Source organism: Oratosquilla oratoria, chromosome 6, assembly GCF_046742065.1.
Source record: "Oratosquilla oratoria isolate Oo_2021 chromosome 6, ASM4674206v1, whole genome shotgun sequence".
Lineage (NCBI taxonomy): Eukaryota > Metazoa > Arthropoda > Malacostraca > Stomatopoda > Squillidae > Oratosquilla > Oratosquilla oratoria.
The window spans coordinates 72,693,743-72,714,275 of NC_134782.1; the positions used below are offsets into that span (position 1 = coordinate 72,693,743).

General features: G+C 40.2%; 1 protein-coding gene across 4 annotated transcripts in view; it reads left to right on the plus strand.

Moving 5' to 3' along the window:
* LOC143026609 (exosome complex component RRP41-like) overlaps positions 1-20,533 on the plus strand; it is a 38,354-nt gene that overhangs the window by 1,006 nt on the left and 16,815 nt on the right. For 3 of the 4 annotated variants that reach the window (XM_076187297.1, XM_076187298.1, XM_076187300.1), the window contains exons 2-3: positions 2,233-2,402; positions 11,071-11,271. In XM_076187297.1, coding sequence (XP_076043412.1) covers positions 2,241-2,402; positions 11,071-11,271 — 363 coding nt within the window. In that variant the 5' untranslated portion in view covers positions 2,233-2,240. Of the gene's footprint in view, positions 1-982; positions 1,797-2,232; positions 2,403-11,070; positions 11,272-20,533 lie in introns of those variants that run through there. The other variant, XM_076187301.1, reaches the window with a different exon arrangement.

The following is a 20,533-nucleotide window of genomic DNA, read 5'->3' on the forward strand; positions in this document are numbered from 1 at the left end:
GATAAAAACGTAACTTCTCTTTGATGATTTTACATGGAAATCACACATTTTAAAGAAAATAGGTCAAATAATGCAACCATATGCTATTTTTTATATATAAATTATGCATTTGATAAAAAACCAAATGTTGTGTGTTTTTGGTCGGCGTTGGTTGACTTTGGTCGGCGTTTAGTGAGACCCCAATGTCAAGCGTACATAATCATCATAATCATGATAATGCATTGTGGTCCACCGCCTATGCTCTCCTTGTTATTGACACACTTGGTCTGGTATCGTATTTGTGGTTGCTTGGCAGCTGATGATGTATTAGGTAGTGTTTTCAGAAAGTTGTACAGGTTTCTTTATAAAAGTATCTACTGAAGTTTGAACACATCTCTCAGACCTCTAGAGAAAGGGCATTGAATATCATTGGTCTTTCATGGCTGAAGGCTCTGGCTAGTAAGGTCTTGATCCACCCTTATGCACTAATCGGGAAGGTACCTCTGCCACATTCCTTCCCATTTTTTCATCCTCACAGGCATGTAATGTAAAGTGCAAAGGGTCAGGTACAATGTTTGCCATGATGTTCTAAATATACATAACCTTTTCTGTTGAGAGTAGAGATCCAGTTTGTCATTTGTCTGGTGAAGGCTTTTTATACACTATAGTTCCTGGATATTACTCATTTAATATGGAGAGATGACTGCAGTAGTCAAGTATGGGCTTTCCAGAGCACATCACCTCTTGCTCTCTGGGCGAGAAAGTTCTCATTTAGTACCCACTATCATTCTTCTGGCTCACCTCACAGTTCCTTCAATATAATACAGATATCACAAACATTTTATAATACCACAACTGACACCACAGTCAGAAGAAAGAGTTGAACAAGCAAATCTATATATTTTGATTATTAACTGCAGTTAGCAATTGAAATATATAGATTCGCTTATTCAACTTTTTCTTTCTTCTGACTGATGTCATTTGTGATTTACAAATGTGTTACTACATTTTTCACTAGTGATTTTATGATATCATTATCATATATGGTTTGTGTGTCATAGGATTAGGTAGAACACTAGCAAAAGTATACCTAAAACAGTTTCCACTTTGAAATTCCCCACATAGTGGTGCTAGATTGACAATTGCAATGTGTCAAGCTCTATTAAACAATTAATTAATCTATTGTTGCCTTGAGCTTCACCAAGTGGAAAATTTGTAGCCCCACAGTGGCTGGCAATGGTCCTCTGAACCCCCTGTAAGTCTGTCTGGGAAGAAATTCTGGGTTGTTTTCCGTACTCTGTCAGTGTGGGACTTTTTCTGTCACCAACACAAAGTTGAAAGTAGTAGGGAGAGGAGAGGAGGTGCTAGTTTTCAGCTCTTCATGTTTGAAAAAAAAAAGTAAGAAATACAATTCGTGTCGATAGAGAGATGTCTCGGGCCCAATCCAAAGACCAAGTGTCAACCTCTCAGGGGTGTAGCTGATAGGTGTATTTTATTTATTTAATTTATTTTATTTTTATTTATTTATTTATTTTTTTATTATTATTTTTTTTTATACCAGCTTTGCTCTTCATCTTGCAGGACAATCTGTTCCTCCCATCAGGGAGCACAATATCATAACATTTTCCCCTTTCTCAGAATATATGATATGATTTATAAATCAAAATGAGTAGGAAGGCAACATACATATTCAGACCCTCTTAGTTCAGGAACCTTCTAACATGGTTATGTGTATCCTGTAAGTGTTGGAATAACTTCAGAACCTAGTGTCATCCTCCCCTCCAACTAGAAGTGCAGCTTTAATGGCCTGATATAAGGTCAGTAGCCTGGGCATAACTTCAACTGTATTTTCTCTACCTTTTCATATTAGGAGAGTAAAGAACTAGTGATTACTGCCCTCCTACTACAAGCCAATAGCATCATAGTCTTGCACTACTTCAGTGTAAACAGGTCCAGTGTTTCTTTTTAGAGGGATCTATAGGAAGGTCCAGAGACTATAGCCAGTTACTGTGGTATTTTAGGTTTCTACTCAGTGAAACTTGAGGCAACAATTAGTAGTTCTAGTGGTAATAAAAATATGAAAGGGTTGTTGACCACCGTCATTGGTGGGAGTGGGGCTAATGAATTGTCTGTGGAAGACAGATTTTGCCTGCTTTCATTACAGTTCCACAGGGATGGAGGTTGTATTCTTAGCTCAAGAAAGAAAGAAAAAGATAATAGTAGTAGTAGATATTCAAAGTTTCATTTCCTTAGTTACAGAAATGGAAATCCTGTCCACTGAGGGATTAAGACAAGATGGCCGAACACGCACTTGTCTCCGGAAGATTGACTGCCGCTTGGGTGTGTACGAACGGCCAAATGGAAGTGGTTATATTGAAATGGGATCTACTAAAGTCCTGGCAGCTGTCTATGGACCCAGAGAAGTAAGTGTATATATCTGGATCATCATCTGTCAGATAAACTTGTCATTGTCTTCAGTTTTAATAATAATAATATATGGTTTATTGGGTATAGCAGCATTACTGATGAAAATATACATCCTACAGAATTATAAAATTATAAGATATAATAGTGTAAAGATGTTTTTACAAGCCCAAAAAAAAAGTAAGCTAAGGAATAGCCATGTTGTACAACATTGTTATTTCTTGTTGATCGACTCCACAAATGTAGGTATAGTATGGGGCTCTTCTTATACCAGTGTGTGTGTGCTCTGATTGGTTTGATGGTATTGTGGTGACGCACGTCACACTTTGGTGGTGGTGCTGGGGGGGATGAAAATATACATCCTACAGAATTATAAAATTATAAGATATAATAGTGTAAAGATGTTTTTACAAGCACAAAAAAAAAATATACATCCTACAGAATTATAAAATTATAAGATATAATAGTGTAAAGATGTTTTTACAAGCCCAAAAAAAAAGTAAGCTAAGGAATAGCCATGTTGTACAACATTGTTATTTCTTGTTGATCGACTCCACAAATGTAGGTATAGTATGGGGCTCTTCTTATACCAGTGTGTGTGTGCTCTGATTGGTTTGATGGTATTGTGGTGACGCACGTCACACTTTGGTGGTGGTGGTGCTGGGGGGGGGGTGCAAGCCCCGGTGCCAAGGATGTTTCACTAGGGTGACTGCAAACGACCTCAGAGTCTGAAGGTAACAGTCAGCAAGGGTTGGAAATCTGAATGTGGTGAGAGTGTGCCAATAGGTGATGTATTCATTGCCAAGAATTGTGCGACAAGCTCGTTTCTGCACTTTCTCCAGTTGTCGCTGCTGTGTGACTGTAAGTGAGTAGGCCCAGAAAGGTAATGCATATATCAACTTGGGCAAAATGAAGGAAGTGTAGATGGTTTTGAGATCTTCAGCCTGTGCCCCTAATGATCTCAGGCAATGCAGCATATACAGCTTGTAGGAGGCTGCCCTGACGGTGTTAGCAGTGTTCTCCTTCCAAGTCAACTTGCTGTCAGTGGTGATCCCCAGCAGCTGTTGAAGGAAGTTAATAAGATAGTGAGTGGTGGAGGATGTTTTCACATTACCAAACTGTTAGGGATCAATGAACTTGCTGATTTTGGAGTGTGCCCACTTGAAGACAAAATCCTCACAAATAAGGCTAGGAATAGGAGTGATAGTAATGGGTCTGAGATCACTAAAGGATTGGGGATTGGAGGAGTTGGAAATGGGAGTAATGAAGCCTGTCTTCCAATCCATGGGACATTTACTCTGAGTAAGTGAGGCATTGATTATTGCACAGATTGGGATGGCAAGTTCACGAGCAAATTCACAATAAAGTTTGATGGGTAAGTCTACGGGTGTAGAGGAACACTTTAATTTAATGCTGGCGAGTTTTTTGGCAACCTGAAAAACATGAACTGTCGGGGGGGAAGGAGAGGGGAGGAAAGCAGGGAGGAGAGGTCAATCTTGGGCAGCATTTGACAGATGGATCCAGAGTGGTCATTTATTTGCTCAGCTGCATGATCAGGTGACAATGGTGATATGAGTGGGATGTCAGATGCTTACTGCATACTGCACAAACCTCTAACCCTGTTAAACCACTGGCTGCTGTTCTGCTGTAAATGCTTGATCTTATTAGGGTAGTACATTTTCTTGGCCCTCTTAATTTTCCTTATGACTTTGTTCTGGAGTTATCTAAAAAAAAGGTGGTGTCCATTTAAAAAGCTCTTGCACGCTGCTCTAGCAGTCTTTTTATCCTAGGTGTCATCCACGGGGCATCTGCAGGGTGGGTCCACATCTGTTTCAAAGGAAAGTAATGAAGGCCTGCATAATTATATTGATATAAATATCCCACTTCTCCTGTACTCCCTCCACTGCAAGCACCTTGGTCCAGGAATGTTGAGTGATTCATTGTCCAAATTCATACAAGTGTGAGTCAGGCATGGGCTGGTGATAGTGAGTAGTGGTGCTGTGTACTAATGAATTGGTGCTGGCTGGTGACCACGGGATGGAAGTATGGGTCGACTGACCAATTGGGAGGAAGGTACAATTCACTCATGTCACTTAGGATGTTGACACTGTGTGTGGGGAAGTTGACGAGTTGTGATATATGTAGACGATTGGAAAAAGTACAATGGCGAGCCACAAAATTTATTCCATATATAAAAGATAAATCATACAAAAATCAACTAAAAAAAGCGTAGACTCAGAGGTGACTTGATACAGGTCTTTAAGATTCTAAAGAAGATTGACAACAAAAGTGACCAAATTTTTACACTGAATGATAACCTTACTAGAAATGATGGTCTCAAACTGTCAGGAAATAGATTTCATTTGGAAGTGGGTAGAAACAACATCACCAACCATGTAGTTAATGAATGGAATAGACTTCCTGCAGAGGCAATGCAATGTAGTTCAGTTCAGAGCTTTATGATTTGTTTAGATAAATATCTAAGCAAGATGCTGTAGGGTGAGGGGGTTGAGGTAGTATGTGTGAGAAAAATTTGACATAGCCCAAAGGGATTCTCCCTGTCTTCTCCTCTGCATGGGGAGATGGAGAGGGGGGGGTCGCCAATTTTATGAAGCAGCCTTGCTGTGTCTTGCAACACTGCTTCTGACCCAGGGCAGTGGACAAGATGCAGAGATGACCCATCATTCAGGAGGTGCCAAGATAAGAGGGAGGGTAGAGGGTGGAGGGGAGTGGAATGTATAAGGGTTGGAATGGTTTTTATGCCTTTGTTTTTTTGGCTACCTCCCTTGTAAGGGGGTATGTATGTATGTATTTGTTTATTTGTTATTATTTGTCTATTATTTGCTTGATTTTTATTTATTATTATCTGTCAATTTATCATTATTTACTATTTATTTGTACCTATGCTTTTTATTTATTTATTAATATTTATATAATTGTAATTTTTATTTTATTTTATTCTATTTCATTTAATCCTTTATCATTATTGTATATAATATATATTGAAAATGTTTGTATATGGATGATGTTGTGATGCATGAGGTGGAATGGATGGGGGGATGGGGGATGAGGTAGTGTGTGTGGGAAAAAATTGACACAGCCTGAAGGGATTTCTCCTCGTCTTCTCCTTTTCTGCATGAGGGGACTGAGAGTGGGGGGTTGCCAATTTAATGAAGCGGCCTTGCTGTGGATGTGCTCTATCTTGTAACACTGCTTCTGACCCAGGGCAGTGGACAAGATGCAGAAATGACCCATCATCCAGGAGGTGCCAAGATAAGAGGGAGGGTGGAGGGAAGGGGAGTGTATTGTATTAGGGATGGAATGGGTGGGGATGGTTTTTATGTCTTTGTTTTTTGGCTACCTCCCTTGTAAGGGGAAAAAGCCTTTGGTATATGTGTATATATATATGTGTGTGTGTGTGTGTATATATATATATATATATATATATATATATATATATATATTCTCATTTGACCTAGTTATGGATCAAAAGGTCTCCCATCGGCATGCTCCACCTTTGAAATCCCCCCGTAGAACCAACTTAGCACCGGGGTATTTGCCCTGAAACTGTCAGCCATGTTAATAATGTGTTCCATTATTATAAAGTGTTGGCTGAAGGAGCTTGTGGGGGGTGGTACACTACATCCATAATGATGGAGGCTGTGTGGCGAGGATGTAAGGAAGGGGTCAATCTAATCCATAAGGTTTAAAGTCCCTCAGGAATACCCACGGGTAACTGTGAGGCATTCAGTGCTTTCCAGGAGTACAAGGCCACTCCACCTCCATGCCGTCCCCTCCTTAGGTTGTGATGGAATTCGTATCCCTCAATTTCACATATTTCGGATATTATTTGCCATGCTTCTGTAATTGCAACTACAAACACATTAAGTGACAATACAATAGCAATGAGTTCATCTACTTTGTTGTACAAGGAGGTAACATTAGACAATATTAATGAAGGTAAATCATACCATTGCCTTGGTACCTCTATCACTTTACGTTCTGTGACAGGCTTTGGTGGTTTCTCTATTTTGTTTTAACCATATTATGTATCTATGATGGTTGTGTCCTGCTCTACATCCACAGTTACGAAATAAACTTACTTCTTAAAGATGTCTTATCACAAGTGAAGGAGTGTAACCACACCTTGATCTTAATTGATACAGTTTACCAGCACTGTTGTGTAGATGGGTGAAAGTAGACATTTTAACTAAGTAGTTCACTATGATTAAATCACTGTCATGAGTATCACTATTGTAAAATAGCCATTCACTTAAAACATCACACACTGAGTTTAAAAGTAGCAACAGGGGAGTAGGTCAATACCCTGACCAAGGCAGCTAGAGCACCAGTTGACACATATTACCCCAGTGAGGTCTTACCATTACTTGTAGTATTTCTCTTTTCTTTCTTTATTCTATTACTTTTATTTATTTGTTTATTTATGTATTTATTTTTTACTAATGTTTAGAAAAGATTCTCTTTGTCTCTCTCTCTCTCTCTCTCTCTCTCTCTCTCTCTCCCTCTCCCTCCCTCTCTCCTAATTTTTTTCATTGAATGTAGATATGAAAACGGACACCTCCACTGTCCATCTTACATGACCACCACAAACAGGTACCAGCAATACTTAGTGTTGACAAAATAATATCATGCATAGCAGAACTATATATGCATTACTCAATCCACTAGTGCACTTCCATCCCTTGGAGGCATAAACACACACTGCTCCTCCATTTGTCAAACATTCCAAATGACAACAATCTAGTCCAGATGCCTTTCTAGCACTCATACTGCTACTTCTATCTCCTTATATGCTATATCCTTATTATTCTCCTCTACTATCATAATCACTCTCCTGACATCCCAAATTGCCATAATAAAAGCCTCATAAACAACCTCTACACGGAGCTGCCTAGTGTAGGCCTTATGGTCTCTTGCAGTCTCCTTTATTCTTATGTTCTTATGTACATTGAACAGCTGTCATAAACAAAGCACCAAGAGTAATAACAAGATACACCAAAACCACCCCTGTTGTACATCTACATACATACATATACCAAAGGCTTTTTTCCACCTTACACAGGAGGTAGCCAAAAAGAAAAAGGCATATAGAAACTAAAATCCTCCCAATGGAACACCACATGAAAATGTCAGGAACACAATTCTGTATCAGGACTCCAAACATCATACACCCTTCACACTACATTTCACAAGCACTGCCAACAGAATGTATAAAAGAAACTGCACCAGCAGCGTACTATTCAAACATCTATATCAGCCTACCTCCTATACCACAGAAACAATACATTCTCAGATCAATAAACAAGCCCTTCAAGAAAGTCTGCCAAACTCAATACTCCAAAAACTAACCCCAAACATAAACCCCACAGAAAAAAACAGCCACACTGAACACTGCTATTATCAGATTCCTTTCATTACACCTCTCTAATACTTCTGCTTTCATTCCTCTTTGGCACACTTGACCTCTATTGCTGTACTACATCCACTAGCTCATTTATCTTCTCTAGCACCTAGATTCCATCTCCATCCACAAAGAGCTAAGATGGGAAGAAATACAGATAGGTGTTGGGTGGATGTGGGGTGGGTGAAATGTAGGTGTATGTCTTGGTTGATTACCTTCCATATGAGGAGGAAAGGCCTTTTGCTACATGTAACACCACAACATTTACATTCCTTCTAAAACTCCACACACTCATTTAAATAATTCCAAAGCTTTTCTTTCTTCTCACCTTTCATAATACCAAGATCATACTCACAAATGCCCATATCTTCCCATTCACTTTCATTTTCACCCACATCATCTTAAATGACATTTCCTTCCATTCAACCACACATCCATTTCATTACTTACTAACAGTGCCACTCTTTCCCTCCCTTGCCCTCGTGCTACTCCCAACACCCAACTTAACAATACCAAACTCAGGCTCACCTTTCCATTTCAGTTTCATCTCACTCATTACTAACACAACCATCTTTTTTCTCACATTCTACCAATCTATACCCTTTTACTCTCATTCATCCTACATTCATGCATATTCAATGACCCAATTAATAGAGTTCTGATTGGAATCCTCTTTTGTCTTGACTGTAGAAAAGCACAGAGAGTGGGATTCCTGTCCCCTCACTGAAGTATATACTGACACTGAAACTTGCACATATGAATGTTATTAGTGAGTTATGTATGATATATTAAGGAAATGGAGAAAAGTGGGAGATAAGCCAGTTGTTGTTTGCTGATGACACTGCACTTGTGGCAGGATCAGAGGAGGAATTGAGGAAGTTAGTGACAGAGTTTGGGAAGGTGAGTGATAAAGGAAGTTGAAGATAAATGTGGGTAAAAGTAAGGTGATGGGATGTACAAGGAGAGAAAGTGGCAGCAGACTGGAAGTGAGCATTAAGGGTCCGTCAGGGGCAATTATTCGAAAAAATCTGGTACATGAACGAATTTTAGGAAAACATTTAAAAAGAATCTCTATGATGTTGGCAACACTCCTACAAAGTTATAGAGCTGTATTTCGTTTCTATCTTTTTATACAGAATAAAATAGATGAATTATTGGCAACCTCTGGCAACCCCATTGCGTATCAAATATTCTGTATATTGGAATAGCGTTAATTTTTTCTATAGCTATTTTGTTTTTTGCTACGGAATTGTGTTTATGGAGGTATTTAGCAACTCCTCCCACAAGCGTAGATCCAGAAATAGCACACATCAGGGCATCAGTACCCATCCAAACGTCAAAGTGAGGTCACGTTCTTTTGAAGCTCTCACCGTGCTTCATATTTTTGATTCCTCACTGTAATTTCTTGCGGTAATCATGGCAAGATTGACGAAAAGCCAGCGAGCAAGGAGGAAGAATGCAGTGAAGGCCCTTGCGTGCCAGATGAAGAAACGAGAAGGAAAAAAACAAACGAAGAGGACAGCATCCAACAATATTGGTTATAAAGAAGGATTTGTTGTTCCTCTTCTTGAAGAACCCTACACCCATATTCATAAGTCTGCCCTCGAAAGAAGAGACAAGAAACGAGAGGAGAAAAAAAGTGAAAAGTAAAAGTGGTAAAGTGACCAAAAGCGGGGACTATGGGGCTGGGGCCTTTTAAAAATGTCGCGCAAAATTTAAATGCCTTCTCATGTACATTTAATGTTTTTGTTCTTTTTGTTGTTATTTCTTCGGTTGTTCTTGATGGATTTTTGTCATTTTTGTTTCATTTGAAAGATAAAATTATGCTCTTTATTTCCTATATTAAAAAATAAAAGAAATTTTATTTTATTTATTTTTTTCTATTTATGAAACCTGAATTTTGCAGCATCTTTGAAATGTTCAGAAAAGAAAATTCACAAAAAATTAGAGGTACAAGTTTGGTCAAATGTACAATATAACAAATATTCCCCAGAATCTAAGCTTGCAATATATACCAAGCTTAATTATGTGGAAGGATTTCCATATGATTAATTACAGCTTCATTAAACTTCATTATAACTTCATTATATCTTCACTACACTTTATATATACATGTGAGGAATACAATACCCAGGGGAATTATAGACAAATGTAAATGGTAATTATACCTAAGTTCATCAAAGAGATTCAAAAAGTTATAGGACATGCTCCCTTATAAAGCAACCTGACGGTCCCTTAAGGGAGAGCAACTGGAGGAAGTGGATAGTTTTAGATAATTGGATGTGAATGTGGCAGGAAAGGGAGGAATGGAGGTGGAAGTAGAATGTAGATTGAGAGAAGCAAGTAAATGCCTTAGGGGATTAAAAAGTGTAATAAGAAATAGACATTTGGGAATGGATGCTAAGAGGATATTGTATGAAGGAGTGATTGTGCTGACAGCACTGTACAGGGCAGAAACATAACATAAGAGAGGAAAAGAGGAGTTTAAATGTGTTTGAGATGAGGTGTGTGAGAAGTATGATAGGGGTTACTAGGCTGGATAGAGTGAGGAGGAGAACACCCCATTGGGAGTTGGGAGATAGGGTTGATGAGAGAATATTGGGATGGTTTGGAAACATGGAAAGAATGAGTGAAGAAAGATTAGTAAAAGAGGTGTGGAAGGCAGAGGTAGAAGGAATGAACTTGAGGAGGCAACTAAGGATGAGATAGATGGATAGGGTAAAAGGGGTATTGAGAAAGAGGCGAATGTCTTTTGAGAAAGGAAGGGAGAAGGCAGAAGATAGGGATGAATGGAGAATGGTTGTGTATGGATGATGCTGTGATGTGTGAAAGGGAGTGAGTAAGGGATGGGGGTGAGGGAGTATGTGTGAAAAAATAATTTTATGCAGCCCAAAGAGATTTCTCCCCATCTTTTCTTTTTCTGCATGAGAGGACAGAGAGGGGGGTCACCAATTTAATGAAGCAAATTTGCTGTGGATGTGGTGTGTCATGCCACACTGCTTCTGACCTAGGGCAGTGGGCAAGATGCAGGGATTACCCATCATCCATGAGGAACCAAGATAAGAGGGAGTGAGGTGGGTGAATGGAAGTGGAGTATGTGGGGATGGAATGGGTGGGAGTGGACTTATTTATTTATTTATATATATATATATATATATATATATATATATTTCTACCTCCTTTGTTAGGGGGAAAAAGCCTTTGGTATAGGTATGTATGTATTAAACTATAATTTTTTCATCCAGGTAAGAAGTTTTAGTAAACAAAACCTCGATGAGTGTGTGATTCAATGTCAGATGAGTCGTATTGCTGCAAGTCAGGGAGAACGTGTGCGAAGACCAAGGGACCCTCGCACCAGAGCAATGAGTCTGCAGGTGGCCGGGATTTTCCAAGCTGCCATCAGAAAAAGTAAATACCCTGGCTCACAGATAGACATCTATGTTCAAGTAAGTAATGAGGTAATATAGAATACTAAACATAAAAACTGGTTATTTGATTCTTTTTATATGTAAAGTATGAAATATTTTATATGCTACTTTTATAATATAAAGGAACTGAATATGGGTATCTGCAAGTGATGGTCCTATGAAAATGGACATCAAGTTAATGATCTCTGCGCTGCCCATCTGAAACCTCTGACAGCACCCCCTACCTCCATATGGAGTAAACCTTTATGTGTGGACCAGTTTCAAGATCTCTGTTAGTCATGAATATATTTTTTTCACCCTTTCACACAAGAGGAGTAGACAACTGGTGGATGCTCCTCCCCTAACCTGGTGACATAGAAACAATCCAACACTAATGTGATGTGATGTGGTTTAACGTCACATACTCCCCCTATCAGAAAGCTAGGACAGTGCCCCTCACAGAGGACTTTGTGTTGTGAAATTTACAAAGGATTACAAAGGCGGAGCATGCTGACAGGAGACCTTTTGATCCATATCTAGGTCGGATGCAAAAAAAAAAAAAATCATATTAATAATAAAATAATAAATAAAAACTATAATAATGTAAATAAATGAAATACATAAATAAATGCATAGGTATAGTTAAAATAATAAACAAACAGGTAAATAGTAAATAATGATAAATTGATATATAACTAATAATAAATGAAAATTAGACAGACAAATGATAACAAAACAAAAACAAATAATATAAGATAGATTATAATCATTACAGCATCTTACTTAGGTATTTATCTAAATGATTCTTAAAGCTTCGAACTGAAATTAACTATGCCCTTGGTTCAACTTTGCTGGTGGCAGGATTTGAACTGCCATCCCCTCAACCTTCACCTCAAGTAACGACAACCTAACCCACTCAGCCACATTAATACAACACAGTAATCTAATGATTTTAACCAGTAAAATGTATAGGAGGGTCTAGTGACCATTGCCAGCTACTCTGGGGCTAAGGGTTTCCAAACATGAGGCAACACTTACTATTACTAATGTTTGAATATATACTCGCATTGTTTTACCTACAGTGGTACCTCTATTTACACGATTAATCTGTTCTGTATGCCTCTGCATATATAGAAATTCAAGTAAATATAAACAATATTTCCCATTAAAATCAATGTTAATTCAATTAATCTGTTCCCAACCTCGAAAAAGTCTACTTTTTTCCCTCTGATATGATGAAGCCTGTCACCAAACGGACATAAATAGGTATGATTATGATGTTCCTGCAACATTAATGCCAAAAAATCAATGTTAAAGACCACTTACAAGGTAAGAAATATAATGAAAAAAGCAATCTTTTGTACCTACTGATGGTAAGGCTTGCAGCTGGTGTAGGGGGATGGAAGTGAGGTGGTGGAGTGGTGGGGGCTTACTGACCCCCTCTGAAGGAGGAGGTGCTCCTTCAGCTGGAGTGGCACCCTCATCAGGCTGCTGTCATTTGGCACGAGGCTGGAAGAACTCTGTGATGGTTGCTTGCTAGCACCATGTGTGCAGGATTTGGCGGTAGTGAGGCATGACCAGTTCATTGAACTGACCTGCAATACAGCTCACTAGTGTCTGGTCCGGGTGTGTGACCTCCATGAAATAGTAGAGCTTCCTCCACATTACACAGGCTTCCTTCACCTCCTCTGTGGTGGGGCTCTGAACACAATCGTCGTCTCCCTCAACCTCTTGCTGTTCCTGGACCAATTTGGCAACCTGCACCTGATGCAGCTCCTTAGTGGTCAGTTCATCCTCGTGCTCCCCTACTAACTCCTCAACATCCCCGTCCTCCATCTCCAGGCCCAGGTCCCTCCCTAGCGCATCAATATCTGAGATGACAGATGGACCAGCAGGCTCAAAGCCCTTGAAGTTCCGCTCCCTGTCAAATGATGGCCAAAGTTTCTTCCACACTGCCTGTAGAGTCCTGTTGGTAACCTACTCCCAGCTCTTGCTAATCATCTTGACACAGTGCAAGATGTTGAAATGGGACTTCTGAAATTCTTGCAGGGTTAGGTCAGTGTCAGTGGTAGCATTGAAGCAGCGTTCAAACAGAGCACACGTGTACAGCTTCTTGAAATTAGAAATGACCTGCTGGTCCATCAGTTGCAGAATGGAAGTGGTGTTCGGAGGCAGGAATTTAATTGTGATGAAATCCAGGTCTTGGGGAAGATGTGCCTGCATGTTGAGGGGATGTGCTGGGGCGTTATCCAGCAGCAGGAGGCACTTCAGTGGCAGTCCATTCCTCTACAGAAACTTCTTGATCTCGGGGCCACATGCCCCTTCGAGCCACTCCTGACACAGCTGTCAGGTTGCCCATGCCTTCGGGCTGGAACACCACATCATTGGAAGTCTGCTCTTCAGGACGTTGCCCCTCTTGAATGCTCTTGGCATCTCTGAATGATACACTACATGTGGCGTGATCTTGCAGTCACCACTCGCATTAGTACACATCACGGTAAGCCTGTCTTTCATAGGCTTATGCCCCAGCAGAGCTTTCTCCTCAGCAGTAATGTAGGTGCTGTTAGGCATCCTCTTCCAAAAGAGCCCTGTTTCATCACAAATACCTGCTGTGGCAGGTAACTCTCACGACACACCAGCTCCTCAAACTCCTTGATGAACACCTCAGCTGCGTCTGTGTCTGTGCTTGCCACCACACCATGCCATGTCACTCTGTGGATGCCTGTATGTTGCCGAAACTTCTCAAACCACCCCCTACTGACTGTAAAGGGCATTGAGGGTGGTGTAAGCTGGCCACTGGTATCAGCCTGTTGCAGCTGCAGGTTGGCATACACTTGGCTAGCCCTTGAACAGATAATTTCCTCACTCAAGCTGTCACTCTTATGCTGCTTCTCCTGTATCCACATCAGCAATAACCTTTCCACCTCAATGAACAACACTGGCCTCTTATGTGTGCTCACACACCTTATACCCCTAGACACATTAGCTGACAAAATTTTATCTTTATTTAAAAGAATGGTTCTTATTGGTGACTCAGGCATACCAAACTCTCTCACCAGCTTACACATGCATAAACCTTGAGCAGCTTTAGCAATCACTTCCCTCTTTTTCTCAATTGTGGTGCTGTTTTTATATATATATATATATATATATATATATATATATATATATATATATATATACAAGCACCAGCTTCAGTAGGACTTCTCACCTGTTTTGGAGGCATTTTAAAGGCACAAATGGTACAGTACCATGGGGTAGGTGCCGAAAGAAGGACCAGTCGTGCACACAACAAAGATAGCGGGAGGAGACACAACACAGGGTGTGAATGGTGATGTTAGCAAGATGGCGGTGTGGGATTTGATTTTCCATGCAGTAATGGACACCAATGTGCCCACGTAAATAAAGATTTTCTGTGTAAATAGCAACAAGATTTTCCCCACAATTTGACCACATAAGTAGATATTTTCCACGTAAATAGCAACAAGATTTTCCCCATAATTTGACCACGTAAATAGAATTTCGCATACATAAGGGCACGTGTAGAGGTACCAGTATATATATATATATATATATATTTATATATATATATATATATATATGTATATATATGTGTGTATATATATATATATATATGTATATATATGTGTGTATATATATTGTTACAAATCTTACAAGTACCTTTGACTTGTAACATAAAGATATTCTAATCCACCATATTCTAAGATGTTATGAATGATTCCCAAGACCCTATGTGTTTGAGATATCTGCTCACAGAATAAAATTAGTATAGGTTGCCATACCATTTTTTTTTATCATGAAAATGAAAAAAAAAACAATGACACAACTGGAAAGTTTAACATTCATTAAAGTTGATAGATATAACAAGATAATTATAACCAAGGACATATAATTGAGTTAATGATTTACAAATAAATTCTAAACATAATTCCAAGTTCTTAAAACACAATTTTTAACGGGGGTTAAAGAGAAATGATTATCAAGAGATTCACTGTCTTGGCTTCCCACGTCACTGCCATAGACTTCACACATAACCCTAATTATAAATGTATAAACATGGGGAGAAAGGACTTATTTTAGATACATGCATGCATCCGAAAATCCTGCCCAAGGTTGAACGACCTCCCTATGGCACTTCCTAAGTCTTTCTCTGCCTTCTTCACACCCAGAGTGCTAATTCCTCCGAACAAAATCACCCCTAATTGGTCCTTAGAATCAGCATCTATGGAGTTTGAACCTAATTGGCTAAGACAGACTAAATGTATTTGCACTCACACTTGGTGACGCTTCTTGTACAAATACAACTAAAATGTATTACACAAGACCTTGAACACTTTCTTAAACAACACAACATACACATTGCAATTCTACAAGAAACAAAATTAAGACACTCACACAAAACACCATCATTTCATAATTACACCACCATCAGACAAGACCGGACTGACGGCAATGGCGGTGGACTCGTCACCCTGATCCACCATTCCATCTGTTTTGTGGACACAAGTGCCACAACCAAAATTCTCCTCCCTACCACAGATAACACAACAGAAACCCAATCCATTCGTATCCGCACAGGCAACAATTCAACACTAACAATAGTTAACATGTACATTCCCCCCCAATCATCCCCCACAGTTCCAAACACCTTCAGACCTCAGCTCAGCCAACTAACCTCAATCCCCAACCTGATCATGGGTGGTGACTTCAACGCCAAGTCGTCTGCCTGGTTTGTCGACAACCCCGACACAGACAGAGGGCTTGATATACAGACTCAACTCGACTCATTGACTATCATGAACAACACGCATAATCATACACATATCCCATACCAAGCCCTCTACACTCCCTCCTCTCCTGATATCACCTTTTGCTCCCCCTGCCTAACCCCAACAACATCATGGAGAGTGGTCGGAGCCCTTGGTTCTGACCACCTTCCAATCATCATCACCACCAAAACAAGATGCACCCCAGCTGGCCACAGACACACTTACACCAATTACAAGAGAGCTAACTGGGAAGCCTTTAATGAAGAGACAGAACAACATTTTGAAACACTTAACAGTACACCAATCACAAACATAAACAATGCTGTGCACGCTTTTAATACAATCATACAAAACGCAGACAAGAGATACATCCCTAGAGGCAACAGAAAATCACACAACCCCAACTTCACACCAGAAATCCAAGGCCTCATCAGACAACGTGACACACTTAAACACGATACCCCCACACCTATCCCTCAAAACATAGCAGACCAAATACAAACACTAAACACTGTGATTGCCAATAAAATACATGAACAAAAATCACAAAATTGGCAAAACTTTATCAATACACTTGATCACAAAACAAACACCAGCAAATTGTACAAAACACTCAACAGCATCACACTATCCAACACTAACACTACACGCTCTCACGCAGCAATAATCACAACAACAGATAATCTACCCTCAAACAGACAACAAGCAAACGCACTCATACGTCATTTTGCACAGACGAGCCATCTTACATCTCACCCTGACGACCGACGCACCATTCGACGTAAGAAAGACTTTCCCACAGACTCAGACTATACACCCTTCATAGACAGTCAGACAAAACTCATAATGCATAGTCTCAAGCACTCATCTGCCTGTGGCCCTGATAACATAAGCAACATCCACCTAAAACACATTGGACCACAAGGTATACACGCACTCACAAACATTGCAAACTACAGCTATTCACACAACACTATACCCGACATCTGGAAGCATGGTAAAATAATCACCATCCCAAAACCGAACAAAGACCCAACAATCCCATCATCGCACCGCCCAATCACACTTCTCTGCACCCCCTCTAAAGTCATTGAACGCCTAATACTTAAACTTGTCACACCATATATTCCCCTTGCTGACTCACAACACGGTTTTAGGCCACTACACTCCACAAACACTCTTCTGACAAACCTCACACAAAGAATTTTTGATGGCATCAATTCAGATAGGCCCCACCACAGAACACTTCTTATAACATTGGACATTAGTAAAGCTTTTGATGCTATCCCCCGCCACAACCTAACAAATAAAATATATAACACAGACATGCACAATAACACCAAAAGATGGCTGGCCAATTATCTGGCAGGCAGGAATGCTCATGTGTCATATAATGGCCAATCATCGCACATCAGAAACATTAAGAACGGAGTACCGCAGGGCTCAGTTCTATCCCCCACATTATTTAATCTATACATGCATGACTTACCCACGCCAGACACCTCAGAAATACAAATCTCTTCTTACGCAGACGACATAACAATCACATGCACACATCGTAACAGACAAAGCTGCAGAAATAATCCAGCCTTACCTTGACACACTCAACACATGGTTCATCACAAACAGACTCAAAATAGCTCCAACCAAATCTACAGCAACACTTCTCACCAACTGGACAAAAGAACACAAATACATACCTCATCTCTACATCAACAACACTCTAATACCACACACAAACACACCGAAAATTCTTGGTGTAACATACGATACATCCATGTCTTTCAAACAACACCTCACAAACATAAAAAACAAATGCACACCTAGACTTAACGCACTTAAGTCAATCACTGGAACAACATTTGGACAAAACAAAGAAACTAATATAACAATATACAAACAATGTATACGCTCAGTGATGAATTATGCGAGTCCTGCATGGGCTCCTAATCTCAGTGAGACACACCACAACACCCTTCAAATCATACAAAACAAAGCCCTAAAAACAATTACAGGCTGCACAAATACATCACCTGCAGACCATTTACACCATGAAACAAAAGTCCTCAAAGTCAAGGAACACCTCGACATGAGAGGCACACAAACACTTGCTGCAGCCACCACAAACACATCACACCCGTTACACTACATAGCAGAACACCCACACACACCAAGAAACATTAAAACTACACCCAAAGACCTTTATTACACAAAGATACTCTCTTCTCTTCCTCCACAACCACCAAATACCAGCCTCCGGAAACATATTCATAATCATATCACTCACCGCTCCATTAACACACTGAAAGACAACACACTGCTGCATGCCAGACCCCCTGATATCCACCCTTCTGAATCCTCTCTCCCACGTAAGGACAGAGTCCACTTGGCCAGACTGCGATGCGGTCACCACCCAGCACTTCTAAGCTACCAGAGGAGGCTGGACGACCGTGTTGTGAACAGCTGCCCAGGATGTAACACTTCACCCCATACCATACAACACATAATGGAAGACTGCATTATACACAATCATGCACGCAAACAACACAACATACACTCTATAAAGGATTTGTGGGAAAACCCAGTCTCGGCTGTGGCCTTCCTTGGGGAGACGGGACTGCTCGGACAGACAGTCTAGGGAACGACAACAACAACAACACAAGACCTTGAACTAATACATAAATTTGCATTGCATCAACAGAAAAACATAATTATAGTTCGTATTGGTATGTTTACAGAATAATACACAAAAATGATAATGCATCTTACAGATCTAAATATGATTCAATAGAATACTAAGATGCTGATCCAAAACGTTTGGGTATCTCCCTACATGTGACATTCAGCACGTAACACTCCATTCTCATCTGTTGGATAACTAATGTCTTTACACCAAAATATTAATTATATTCATACATACATATACCAAAAGCTTCTTTCCCCCTTATAAGGGAGGTAGCCAAAAAACAAGGACATAAAAACCACTCCCACCCATTCCAACCCTATTACACTCCACTCTCCTCCACCCTCTTCCCTCCCTCTTTTCTTGGCACCTCCTGGATGACGGGTCATCCCTGCATCTTGTCCACTGCCCTGGGTCAGAAGCAGTGTCACAAGACACAGCATTACATAAATAGGATATTCATTTATGTAACTATATACCGGTATACCTCATCTTGAATAATTTTGAGTTAAGTCACTTTTGAAGATATGTCGGTTTTCCTAAACCCACTTCACTCCAGATTTTCAAACATTTCATGTGGCACGTATCCTAAGTGCTTGGGTACATGCGGTAACTTTTGAAATCTTCTTTGATATAATTTTGCACCACAATGACCAACTTGAGCCACCACCCAGCACTTCTAAGCTACCAGAAGAGGCTGGATGACTGCATTGTGAACAGCTGCCCAGGATGTAACACTTCACCCCATACCATACAACACATAATGGAAGACTGCATTATACACAATTATGCACGCAAACAACACAACATACACTATAAAGGATTTGTGGGAAAACCCAATTTCGGCTGTGGCATTCCTTGGGGAGACGGGACTGCTCGGACAGACAGTCTAGGGAACGACAACAACAACAACAACTTGAGCAGTCTGTATTATACACTGTTAAATACATACAATATAACAATGGCTATTTCCCTCTTACAAGGGAGGTAGCCAATAAAACAAAGACATAAAATCAACTCCCATCCATTCCATCCCCACATACTCCACTCCCATTTACCCCCCTCCCTCTTGGCTCCTCGTGGATGATGGGTCATCCCTGCATCTCGCCCACTGCCTTGGTTCAGAAGCAGTGTAGCAAGACACAACACATCCACAGCAAGGCCCCTTCATTTAATTGGCAACCCCCCTCCATCCTCTCATGCTAAAAAGAGAAGACAGGGTGAAATCCCTTCAGACTGCATCAAAATATCGTTCACACATACTCCCTCACCCCCATCCCTAACCCACTCTTTTCCATGCATCACAGCATCATCCATGTACATCCATTCTCCATTAACCCCATCTTCTGTCTTCTCCCTTCTTCAACAGACATTCCCCTCTTTCCTAATGTCCCTTTTACCCCATCCATCCATTTCATCCTTGGTCACCCACTCATGTTCACGCCTTCCACCTCTGCCTTCCACACCTCCTTTACTAATTTTTCTTCTCTCATTCTTTCCATGTGTCCAAACCACCCCAATATTCTTTCATCAACCCTATCTCCCAATTTCCTTTTCACCCCTGCCCTCTTCCTCACCTCATTTCTCACTCTAGTAACCCAACCCCTATCATACTTCTCAGGCACCTCATCTCAAACATCTCATGGGTGCCTGAGGTATATTAATACAGTGAAAAAAGTATCAAAAGAAAATGGAAAGAAATGAAAGCAGGCCAGATGAGACCTTTGGTGGCGAAGCAGTGAAATGAAAGGTAAATATGAGCTTAGAGACTCCAATAGGTCTGAGGATATTATTAGATTAGAAAACAATGAAGAAAGGCCATTTTCTG